This window comes from Pseudomyrmex gracilis, unplaced genomic scaffold (genome assembly GCF_002006095.1).
Source record: "Pseudomyrmex gracilis isolate BER0280 unplaced genomic scaffold, ASM200609v1 scaffold_77, whole genome shotgun sequence".
Taxonomy (NCBI): domain Eukaryota; kingdom Metazoa; phylum Arthropoda; class Insecta; order Hymenoptera; family Formicidae; genus Pseudomyrmex; species Pseudomyrmex gracilis.
The window spans coordinates 389,504-403,089 of record NW_018020661.1 but is presented as its reverse complement, the minus strand read 5'-3'; the positions used below and the strand labels follow the sequence as shown (position 1 = coordinate 403,089).

At 37.7% G+C, this 13,586-nt stretch overlaps 1 protein-coding gene across 1 annotated transcript; it reads right to left on the bottom strand.

Annotated features, from left to right (window-relative positions):
- Window positions 1-607: 607 nt before the first annotated feature.
- LOC109854978 (putative protein TPRXL) lies at window positions 608-2,575 on the bottom strand. Its single transcript, XM_020428684.1, has 2 exons — window positions 2,389-2,575; window positions 608-1,813 (listed from the first exon to the last, which is right to left on the bottom strand). The coding sequence occupies exons 1-2, from the start codon at window positions 2,509-2,511 to the stop codon at window positions 686-688; spliced, it is 1,251 nt and encodes a 416-aa protein (XP_020284273.1). The 5' UTR covers window positions 2,512-2,575; the 3' UTR covers window positions 608-685.
- Window positions 2,576-13,586: the final 11,011 nt, after the last annotated feature.

Here is a 13,586-nt window from a genome sequence, read left to right as displayed (position 1 = left end):
ATTCCGCGGCGCTCTGCACTCGATACCCAGTCTGATATCTCGGGTGCAACCATCCATACAAATCGGATCTTACTAAATTGGAGTACAATTTTCACGAGCGGAGCTCTTCTCATGAGCTCGAGTCACGAAGGTGGGGTAAGAGAAAAAAAGGAGAGGGGGAGTAAGATAAAAGTCTCTATCCCTCTCTAAGCCGACCGTGGAAGATGAAGCGAATCAAGTAACAGCGGTGGCTTACGTGCAATGCACCCCTAAACCGTCGCTGAGGGAGCATCACGTGGAAACGCGTTACCCACAGAAGGTCTGTGCTTAGAATTCTCAAGCTCGATAAATTATATTTCAAGGCACGAAGTCGATGATTTCTGAAATACATAAGTCGCGATGATAATCTCATTCCGTTAGTTGCGTTGGGCAATGTCGTAACGATTCTTTTCGCGGGAATTTGAAATAGAGGGAGAAAAGATAGGAATTGATGATTGCTTATATGAGGAAATGTGTTTTGTCAAGAGATTTTTACAAATCAAAGAATATATAATTATAATCAAATTGCTTAAATCAGAATAACGCATTGTTGAATATTTAATGCAATTTATTTATATGTATATATACATGTGATAAATTTGCTATATATATTTAAAGTAATTGTTTATAATAGTCTCATTTTCAAACAATTATCCTACAATAGCTTTTAATCGTCACTTCTAGAGTCGTCGCTGTCATCGTCGTCACTGCTTGAGTTGTTCTTGTTGTTGTTACTCTTATCGGACTTATTGTTGCTTTCACTATTAGATGAGCTGTTGCTTTTACTATTAGATGAACTGCTGCTTCCACTGTCAGGCAAACTATTACTTTTATCGAATGAGTTATTTTTATCATCATCATCGGATGAGCTTTCATTACTATTATCGGACGAGCTATTGTTTCCATCATCACCGCCAGGAGTGCTCGGATTTTCATTGGGTGTGCTTGGGTCATCACTAGGAGTACTATTGCTTTCACTGGGAGTGGTGTTACTTCCCTCATTATCACCGGAAGTGCTGGCAGGTGTGCTACTATTTCCGTCATTATTACCTGGTGTAGTACTACTTCCTTCATCACCATTGGGAGTACTGCTGCTTTCATCATCACTACTTGAAGTGCTGGAACTTCCATCATTATCTCTTCCATCAGATGTGCTAGCATTTCCATCACCATTACTTGGAGTGTTACTAGTTCCGTCACTATTTCCTGGTGTAGTGTTACTTCCTTTATCATCATCGGCAGTACTACTGCTTCCGTCATCATTACCTGGAGTGCTAGAACTTCCATCATTATCTCTTCCGTCAGATGTGCTACCACTTCCGTCACCATTACTTGGAGTGCTACCAGTTCCGTCACTATTGCCTGGTGTGGTGTTACTTCCTTCATCATCACCGGCAGTACTACTGCTTCCGTCATTACCTGGAGTGCTGGAACTTTCACCATCAGATGTGCTACTACTACTTCCGTCATCACCTGGAGTGCTGTTATTTCCGTCACCATCATCGGGTGTGCTTCTATCACCAGGTGCATCACTGCTTGCAGTAGTTGGCTTCTCCGTTGTTGTTGCAGACAACTGACTTATGGCATGCGCTGTTATGTGTACGTGTAAGCCTTCTCCGCTTTTTCGTGCAACAGCGAGTATCACTATATTATTATTGCCGATGCCACCTTTGGTTACTGTAAAATCGGCAGTTTTGTTTCCCATGTTTGTCATCTCCACTCGGTTGATAACATCTTCTAAATTTTTACCGGACGCGCCGATTCGCGCCATCATTTGTTTTCCAGGGATAGGAGGCTGTAATATATAAATAAAAGCTAACCACTTATGTATCATTTGAGTTAAGAATAACAGTGAGAGTGTAAATATCAAAAAACATTTAAAAAATAGAGTAACAAAGAATAAATGCAGCAATGCATCAAATACGTCAGAAGCTAACGAAATAAAGCAAATTAAAATAAAAATAAATAAAATAAAATAAAAACTTTTTTTATATATATATAGAGTCTACATTTAGAAAAGTAAGAGTATAATTATAAGTAGATGCTATACAGAATGTTATCTTAAAACTTATTGGAACATCGATGAAATGGAAATGTTAACAAAGCTTTAGCCATAAATTACCACAAGTGATCATAAATTATGATATAAAGCACAAATAGAGAACGTAAAACGCATGCAATAAAGCTAAACATACTAAATATAATTCTTTTACTATCTTAATGACATAATCTATGTTTATATGTTTAAAAATTAAATGACATACTAATCTAATAAAAAAGTTAATTAAACTTTAAAAAGTACTAAAACTCTTATTATTTAACACATGTACAATATTATGATGGTAAAAATTTTATAAATGCCTTATTTACCTTAAAAATGGTTCTATTAGTCGCAACATAATCTCCTTCCTGACGTTGACCTAGAAAAAGATCTTCTGCTCTTATGCAGACAGCTACAGAAAGGCACAAAACCACAAAAAGTAAAGCGCGCATATTGCGAAATTGAGATTGTAAACTCGCATGTACCACCTAATATCGTACTGTTTGTGTGGCAGTTTAGAAACGCTTTTATATACTTTGTCTTATCACTTTTCACGCGTAATTCCACTAAAAAAAGCGTAGCATGAACTCAAAGATCTTTATCTCGACATTGATAACAATTTACGTAAGATTATTTGTTTTGTTTCTTGCTGCTCCCCTGCAGATTGTAAGAACTTATCATATTTTCTAACGTGACTCAAATATATATCTTATCTTAATTAACAATGCATTAATTGCATACGTCCAACTATTATTTGTAAGAAATATACACGCACACGTATAATAAATAATAATAATATAATAACAATATCTTTATTAAAAAGACGCAAAATAATTAAATACAAAAATTTTTTAACACAAAAATATCGCAAAGTATGCTTTTTAACAGGTGAGACAGCTTAGAACAAGGCTGTCTTTACTCTTTGAAATATGCATTCTAATAATTATAAAAGTATAAATCATAATAATTATAATAACGCACAGAATTTTAGTTGCGTTAAAAAAATTACAATTAAAAAAAAATGAATATCTCTTGCGCGTGTAGTAATCTTTTTGTAGTATATTTTCTTGATATAGCTTTGTTGTGTCTTTACTTTTTCTTATTGATCGCTTGCTGGTGGTCTGATATCAGTAGATATCAGTGATAATTGTAGAAGGTGATTAATTGAATAATACTCACAAAAGAGATTGAGCGGCATTAAACATTATCTGGAAAATGCCGTATCATGAATAACGAGTGTGACTTCGATGAAATGGAATATTTCAAAATCTTTTATCAGATCACGTTCTTTCTGTTAGATTCCAAGAAATGACAGAAATAAAACGGATGACTAATTATAGAAGTGTCACAATCACTGTAATTTTTTCTTGCATCTTAATACTTTTTTCATCATACGCAATTATACAATATTGATTTCTGCTTGTAGTAAATTTCTCAATAACAAACATTATTACGTAAATATATTCATTTTAATAATCATTTACGTATATCATAATGAATAACATATTTATCTTTGTTTGACAATATTTATTTATTTTTTTTTTTAATACCATTTTTATCCACATCGGTAATGTCTTGGCTTTTTAAGATTTTCATGTCCTTGCCGACCATATCGCGCAAATTAATTCCTTTTCATAAATTCAACGCAAAAGAGCGTTTCATATTCCATGCCATAACTCGAAACGTGTTCCTCGGTACGTGTGTAATCTCGAATCTCAGACTCATCATTTTCAGCTGCGTCAGCTTATGGTACGTGAGACCGTAAGAATTAGCTAAGTGAGTAGCTACGGTAGTAGCTTTGCGGCTTTTATAGATGCAGAGAGAGATCTTGTCTACGCGATGAACGAATCGATCATACAAAATTGACGAAAATATCTTTTATTATTACCGAGAAGATATATAGAAATATTTTATTATTCTCCAATAGTCGGTTGACGTTGGAAAAGCGATACGTCCGGTCTACTCGTTATATTAATATTGAATTTCCTAAACCTGTTGAAAGAATAAAGTCCTTTTTAAAATTCAGTTCTAATACCGAACTGAAAATTCGTATTCACGACGTTAAACATGTCTGTAAAATGCTTAGACAGGTCACTAATTTTCTTACGTTTGAGCACGTAATTTAAGAGTATAGATCCCTTTTTCTGTTAACAAACTAAGCGTAATTGTTAATTTGTCATGTTATATAAATATTTTATTTTATAAGATTGTCTTATAAGATATATTCAAATTTGTTCGAAATTGAGAACACAATATTCTTATTATTTTCGATTTAAGTAAAAATCTAAAATTAACACTGAAGTGAAAAAGAGAATGAATCAGAGTAAACAAGTGAAAGACGCACTGTTCGTGACGTCACGCAAATCATACTATCTTAGTGAACAGATTACGCACATGATTTTTTCGTGTTTTAAATGTTTGCCGTGCAGACGTCACAAAAACTCGGGACAAATTGTAAATATTTTCTTGGGGTAAGCATCTCCTTTTTTAATTACTTAGTTTTTTTTGTGTTACTTTACATTGCACAACTAATCGTCACAATCACGGTCTCAATACACACAAAAAATCTTTTTATTATGTAGTTAAAAAAACAAAAAACGAAACGTATTAATATCTTTTTCAATCTCACGCATTTGAACGTGAGGAAGAATATTGTAAATTTTTTATTGAAGTTTTTTTTCAGATTAATTTTGCACGACAAGGTTGCGATCTTGCATAATAGATATCTGACGGGGTGAATGGTTAACGATCGCCTTCGAAAAGTTTTTTTACGTACAAATATGTAGACGCGCGCTGCACCATCGTATCTCGACGTTGCGTATGTGTTCACGCGGCTGCTGATAATTACTCACGTCACGTAGCGTTGGTGCTGGCCACGGATGCCATTTTTTATACCATCAAGAGGTGCCAGCACGAACGCGCAGCTCGCCGCCATACAGTGGATAATATCGGCCAGTGCTTTTTATTAGCGCGGCGAAGAAGAGAGAAAGAGAGAAACACACCGGCGTATCGATCCAATAAACGCCGTCACGTCGGCTCGAGCGAGAACAATCGCAACAGAGGATAAAATTCTCCGCTTGATCTGACCGCGAGTGGAAATGGCACGTCACGTACGGACGATCTCTTCTTTCATTAACGTTACGAACGTTTCACGCATCGCTCCTAATCACTGCCCACGAGTACAAGCGATCACGAACATCGTGAAAAGAAACTACCCCATTTACACGTGCGAGTATGCTCGTGTTTCCACAATTCCCGTTGGACTAAATCTCAACTAGGTGTGGTATCAAATCAACTCTTTATTTTTAATTTTATTTTTAATAGTAATGTGTACATATAATAATATCGACTTGTTATATACCTTTCCAAAGAGGAAAATATAACGTTTCTATTTTTTATCTAATGCGACAGATTGCAAACGAAATAAACAACATCGAAATCACTTTCGTGTAATAATTGAAACTAATTTTATCGTACGCTAATATTATTATCTCTCGCATATATTGTTGCTGCTATTGCACGCGCGATAATAGAGAATCTCTGCTTCACATTGCTTCACATATTTTCGAAAACCCGCTGTCGATCAGAGAACATCGATTCGATAAATATTGAACTGGGTGGATATCAATCACCATCAATGCGTCTTGTTTTGAGCAAACATGCAAATGGCCGAGTGCGAACATGTTCCCTCCTTGCGGTGACATCGATATCGCATACGTATCACGCATCGTTTGTCATCATTATACGTGGCGTAATTAAAACTTTCCGACTTATGATGAAGGATTATACGCGACCTGATTTCTACGAAAATAAAAATCACGCGACGTGCAGGAAGCGTGATAGAAAAATATGTAGCTGTAGATTTAAAACGAACCAGCTGACGGGCAAAAATTGAATTACATATTTTCCTGATTCTGCGAGAATCTTTGCATTTATAAGTTCAATCGGCATGAGCGCGCATTTGGCTTCTTTCTTAGAGACGTCGACCAGTGACGTCGTTGGCAATCGACACATGTGAGTTGGAGTAATACCGTAGATTATGCATCAGCGTTTCTCGCTCAATGGTTCTATGTTCAATGATTCGTGAGTCGCTATCTGGTTCACGTGACCGCCGCTCGCCCAAACTTGCTTCTCGATAATAGTAGTTCTACCCGTTTAGACTGAATATACGTTTCCACACATACATACATACACATACATTTACTCACTAATATAATCTCTTTAGTATAAGCTTCTCTTAGATAATATTATTTAATTTGCGCGAAATTCAATTTATTAATATGGACATCTAAAAATAAAATCTCTCTATAAAACTCTCGCAATATCGAGATACGGTTTTTGAATTCGGCTCGATATCTGCTCAAATCACCGCGAATATCTGACAAACGACGTAAATGAGAAATAATCAAATTCGAAACGAGCTATTTGGCTTTATTTCATTATGTCGCATAATTTGCTCGTCATCTTATCTCTAGCCTGATAGAGAAGTGTCTTGTTTGCCTATCGAGATACAAATAGTAAGATCGATCATCCGGAGCTGCACGGATCCGGAACACCACCGTTCGGATAATGGATCGGATGTATCTGTGAATCCGATCCACGTGCGCGCGGATGTAGGGTTGAAACTCTCCGCGTTCGGAGCAGCCACATTCCCTGTAGAGACAAAACAATTTTATCGGTCGCGACGTTATGTTGCCACGATATACCGAGGGCCAAGTATTTTCGTGAATTATATACGACGGGCGGCCGCTCCCTTTCCCCTCTGGGACCTCGGACGGAAAATGTTTGAGGTCGTCTCGTCGCCGTCGCCTATCTCCGCCTCTCCGTCGTGCGTCCTTCTGCAACTCTCTTTCTTCCACAATGAAATCTCACGCTCGGTGTATCGCCTGAAAATTTTGAAAGGAACTGTCGGGTAATTTCCTCGAATATGATTCACTCGCGACAGAAAGGTAACTCTCTTGTCCGACGTCGACGACGATCGGCATGAGCTTTTCAAAGAACAAGCGAAAATCAAGCACGCGTGTATCAATCGCGAGTACCAATCTTCAGTCCAACGAGGAGAGAGTGATTTTTATTTCATTGCCTCTTTGATATTTTGGATGTCCGCTCGTCGTGCAACGCCTTTGCTTCTATGGGCTTTTATGTAGACATGCGTCGATCCGAATTCTTGAACTTAATATCTACGCGATGCAATATATACAGTTTTGTCGAGAAATTCTAGTTGTTTCCGATTGCAGACAAAGTGATCAACGAATTCTTTTTCAATCTTTTTCTTGCGTTCAATCTGTTGATAAAAATCGGAAGTACTTCTTTAAATATGTTGAAGAGATAATAAGTGTAATCGATAACAATACAACTTTATTGAAGAGGAATGTTTTTAGTAACGTAACGAAGAGATGCTGCAAACTGCAGTTGCGCTTGATTGAATTGTGTATATTCTTTTATTTTATTTTAGTTTTTATACAAACAATTGCAATTAGTTTCATCAAAAAGTTTTTTTACACAAATTTATTTAAATAAATTGTAAATATATTTATGGAGACCAAAATTTCAATAAAATGTAAAAGTATATTTTAGTAATACAATTATTTTTTCTTTTATGAAGAATAAAATGCAAAATATGTACCGAAAGTAAAACTTTATATTGAAGTATCATAAAAAACATGAGATGGCGAAGGATTAAAAACTGCGCGCGGTTTTTAATCCTTTGCCATCAAACAGTTCTCTTTTTTTCTACGAGATAGATGGGAAGCTTATTTTCTAACGGCCAAAAACGACACGCCCGCTTATCGACGCAGACATCACGTACACAAGTTCGCATATACATACATACGTATTTCTTACGTCTCCGTTTCCAGTCGGCGGCTAAGCCGGAAATAAGCAATCGTGAGGATGTCTTTGCGCAGTTCCGCTGGCGAAGGCTGCGCACAGAAACCGATTCGATAGACGCATTCGCCGCGCGCGTAAACGATGCAGAAAGAGATCGGAGAGACCCGCACTTCGCCGGAAGAATAAAAAATATCGCTCTTTCTTCCACGCTCAACTGTCTCCGTCCTTGTTCTCAAGTTAGCATAAAAATTCTATGTCCCGTGCTTCATTAGGAAAAACTATCCGCCATTGCCGGCTGGACTTTGGCGTTATCGGTGCGCACTTCACGACCCGTGAAATTACGACGAGGGCGTCCGGTGTGGTGCGCCGGCGCGCACCTTGTAATTTTACGACTCGCGGGCCATCGGGCCCGTATATCTTTCATAAAGCGGCTTCCTCGGACGTTCTTCGTCAGCGGTCGCGGAACGAAGACCGCGTGTTCTCACCTGAGGTAAGTTCCGCTCTCTTCTCCCTCCATATAAAGGGTATTCGAGCCACACGATTATCCGCGGTCCCAGTCTCTCGCGCGAACAAACGAGCCCGGTGCGAAGGAAGTTCACCGCCCAGTTAGTATCGCGCCTTACGAATCTGAGTGAGATGCGTCGGCCGCTTATTACGTCACGTGACGAAATGACAGTGCTCACGGCGAACACAAAGAGGCATTCGTCCCGGCCGTGTGAGTCGTGTAATCGCGTGCAAACGGTTCCACGCCCAGAAAGAGCAGAAAATTTCACGCGCACGGATGACGAAATGGTTTTTTTAACACTTTAAGTTCGTGTACGATGTGCGAACAGGATGTGTCGCATGCGCCGTACAATATCCAACGATAGATCGGGGTGGGTTAGTCGCTCGCGCAGCCGGCGTTCTCCACGCACATCATCGTATTAACGAGGGTAATGTATTCAACATATTTTCTATGCAATTAACATATATTTTAACTTGTAAGATTAAATTTTGTGATTTTTATACGGGTAAAAAAAAATTAATCATATATTCATGTTTGGGCAAACATAAAGAAAGTATACACATGTGCAAACTTTCTCTCTTGTAATTACTGTATTTTATAATTATATAATCTTTATAGAGGTAAAAAGAAGAAAAATGATTCTTTCACGGTAGCTTTTTACGCTATAAACCAGTATAAGCGGCATAAAATTATCGGCATTGCAGCGTGCAATGTGAGCGCAAGTAGACCCTTTTTATATTTCTATTTTTTTTTTTTTACTTCACCTGGTCAAGCACAACGGCAATTTTATTTTTAAACGACGCGCCTGTACATACGTAACATCTCATTGAAAAAGTCTTAAACGGCTCACACGTTACGCGCATTACACGCACAACAGAAAACCGTTCCGACCATTAAGAGAACGTTAAGGCTGATGTTATGAGTTCGGCTACGAAACTCGTGCACTGATATTCGGGATGATGGATCGACATGGTGCCAACTGCGGTAATTTCTCTGAGGAGAAGCTAAACGAGATATGAACGACACGATTAATTCTCCCGAACGATCTTTTTCGGTGCTGTTAACGGTTATCTGATTGGCTCACGCAGCACCCGATGCTACGGTGCAACGTAACGAGCTGCGGCGATCGCCTTTTTTCATCGGCGCAGCGCGGCGTGCATTCTTTTTGCGCGATGCGCGAACCCGACCGACAGGACTGGCCGATTATTACCACGGAAGAAGCGTGTTGAGCGCGAAATAATGTTTGCACGGAGCTGCAACACGTTCGTTTAATTAATAAACAGCACTCAATACACGTATCGATATCTCTGATATCGCAAAATTAAAAGTTTTTAAACCAAACTGTTCAAATCAAGGAAAATATCGTGAAGATTTATTGCACAGGTATTTTTTTTTTTTTGCATACAGAAATAACGCATATACATAGTCGTGTTAACCTTTACAAAGAAAAATAATTATTGCGCTCGTTGCGTTTTACAGATACGCCTGTTTGTAATTACAGACGCGTGTGTGACATTTGTAGGTTGCGCGAATGAAATATCGTGCGAGCGGTTTAGCACGTATGTCGCGTTCAAACATTTTTGTGCATTCATAACGACGCAAGCAATTACCTCCCAAATCGCCAGTGATAAGTGCCGAAAACATAAATCGTAACTCGTCGTGACACGCGCCGCGCTGCCCTTCTTCCACACGGCGTGACGCGAGTCATGTGGGTATCCATATAATATCAAAGTACGCGCGTACGACCGTGACAAATCCCAGATTACCTTTCGAGGATAACAATACGGGCGACGACGGTGAGCGGAGAAAGCGGAATCGCGGTGTTAATTTCCTGTTGCGGAACCAAACAAGCCGACGAAGGGAGAAACAAAGGCTCATGGGGGATCTTTGCTACGCCTGTTTGCTCCTAACCCTCGCGTCTTCCATCGTCGAAGACGAAATGGCTACCTATCGTTCGCGTGCGAAAAGCAATTGTAGCATCAGAAATTGCCTTATCTTTTCGTCATAACGTCTTAAATTAAGTGAAGTTTTTAACACACAAAGTGATATCTGCATATTAAAAAGCAACAAAAATTGATTTATAAAAAAGATAAAAGAAATATAGATGGAATAGATATATGATAAAACCAAAGATTTTAATTTTACTCCAAAAAGAGAACACAGAGTGAAGCCGTAAACGAGTTCCGTCTTTAATTAAGAAAATGTGACGAGCCACCAAGACATCAAAAGGAACAAATCCGTAATGATAGCGCACCTTCCTACTTCTGGCAGAGCAAACGCGTTATGTAGTCAGATCTTTTGGCTCCTCTCTCTGTTCTCTTTAGCTTCGAAGTTTAATTAACTTGTGAGGATTCGTGTTACGAAAAATTACGCTATTGTGCGCGTTGCAGGAAACTGCCGTTATACCGTCCAAATATAGTTGAATTTACAGTACAGGGTTAGATTTTAATACAACTTTGTAGAGAGAGCGTACATAAGAACGTCTAGTTGTAGTCTGAACAACACTCATTACTTTTAAAATTAAATCAATTAGGTGACCATTATTTTGAATTATAAAAGAATTGTTTTTTTTATTACTATTAGCACAACACAACCGCGCGCTACGCGCACTGTTATTGTTTTTATTTTAACGCGTTGTGCTAGTAAACACAACCTGTCACCGCGATGACAGCTAGTATACCTATACGTCTTACAAACCATATAATACGCATAATGTACATATGAGAGATGTCAGAAATAACGCACGAAAATCAAACTTGAAAAATAGAAAGAGAAAAGGGTGGAAAAACAACACGTGACTAAAGTAAAGTTACGTGACAAGCAAAAGAATAAAAAAGAGAATATTATATATATCGTAATTACGTGATCGAGATCAATGACATCGCCGTAGTCACGTGACCAAGGTTAGTGACCTCATTGTAGTCACGTGATCAAGGTCAGTGATCTTATCGTAATCACTACCGTGCGTCTTGATATGTACGACATGAATCGAGAAACACATCCTAGAAACATCCAATCAGCGTCGAGGTAAAAGGGGTAATAATATTGAAAGGATCGATATTCTCGATAATCGATTGTGATTATTTACACATGCTTTTTTGGTAGAACTCTTTAAACTATTATTTTTTAAACATAATATATATTCAAAAATATATAAATTTGTTAACAATGTACGTTTTCTCTACCGTAGGGAGTGAAAGTTAGAGTAGACTCTCCAACATTTCTGTTTTAGTGTCAAGAACTTGTGCACGATAGTACAGAATAACTTCTCCCGCATGTTACTATATGCACAGCTAACATAAGAAGCTTCTTCTACAAGCTGTGAGAAACAAGTTCTCCATCAAGATAAATCGACTTTATAGAGTCGTGAAGGACTTCACGATTTGACTTCCGTGAAATTTTGGATACTCCTATCGCAGGATTAAGGAAATGGAGCGCTCGGATTTTATTGTCAAGAACGTGGTTGCACAAGATGCACGAAATAGCTCGCCAAAGTGAACATTAAACAAATATCTTCCTTCGTGCTGTGGATACGTGCGAAGTAAAGTGGCAATAAGAAACGTCGACGAGTAAACTGAACCTATCTGCAGTGTTGCAACGAGTATAGCTACCTGGTGCAACGCGAAACGAATGCAATTGCGAGCATCGCGGGGATATAAGCGCGACGACCACGTCCGCGTCGTAGAGTCCGCGTCTAAAGGTTCTGTTATTGCTCACGTCTCCACGGCATGGCTGATATAAATCGGGAAGGAAGAAGGGAACGTATAGCACACCCTCTCCCTGCCGCGGTCTTCACGCTTTAATGCCTGGGAAAGTGTTGAGAGCGAACTCGGTCCGAAAAGTGGAACGGATTCGTATGACGTTGGCAATGAAAGCGTGAAAATACGGGGAGAATTTATATCGGGACTACTATTCCGCGAGAGAAACCATTCACAAAGTGGATAGTCGCGTGGAACACGCTATGAAAGTTTTTCTACGCGTTTTACCTTTGCAACATTATAAGATAACAGAGAAGTGTCGTTGTTATAATCTTTTTAAAAGTACGTATATACATACTTTACAACGTTCATTTTCTACTAACTAAACATCTAATTTGAAAGTTAATACATTCTAAAGGAACGTAAGATTTTTTTTTACTCGAAGACTTAATATTGTTTCTCAAAGGAACAACATGAATTAAATACATTTGCAAAGAGGAAAATGTACACAGTAACCTGTTTAGACAAGAAAGAGTCCTTCAAAGGATACCCTCGCATCCAAGTCTCTTTTACTTTATTCTCCTTTCTGTGCTCCCACAAAGTGATTGTATTGAACATTTCCTAAAGGAGTTTTGTTTCCAATTTTTTAATCGGTTTTTCTTATACGTATGTGCCTTAGAGTAACCGATATTGTATTCTAGAGAATAAAGACTCAACTGCGAAATTGCACTTTTAATATCGCTACGATAGAGAACTGAATAGGGGATATATCGAAGATGTACCGTATTATTAGACGTTCGATTATTCAGAATGTTGCCTCGGTAGCGAGATGTTTTCTTGGCACGGAAGAATATCGGTCGATCGAAAATTCTTCTCGAAGTTGTATGTGTTTGAGAGAAAAGATTTACATATCGAATAGTTACGTATCTGCAACGTCTAATTAATTTTATATTTCAATACATTTTCAATAATTAATATTTTTTATTGTATCAGTTTTCCAAATCCTTTATTATCAGGTAGATATCAGGTAGATACACACAGTGATTGACAATATTTTTAAATATTTATTAACAAATGTATACAAATTATTATAATTACGTGGAAAGAATTAATAATTGTTGAGAGATATCGGAGAGATAAAAAAATAAACAATACAAAACTGACGTCGTTAACGATTAACAGTTACACTTTTTGGAAGAAAGGATTAGGATATTGGCGATTTATATAAATCCGCTTCTGTAATCTTTTTCCGATAAAACGATATTCCTAGTAATATGTTTTTTTCAAAGTTGTTTTGTAGAATTATGTTTAATAACAAGGCATTAATAAATTCTGAAAATAAGATACGTAAGCAAATAATAGATTTTTTTATTATTTATTTAATACAATACATAAAAATAAAGTAACAATATATTAGTAGTTTACATGAATTACGCACAAGATTTTATAAAGTGCAATTAAAATAGCTTTCAATTTACTTATTCATTCTTAAGAG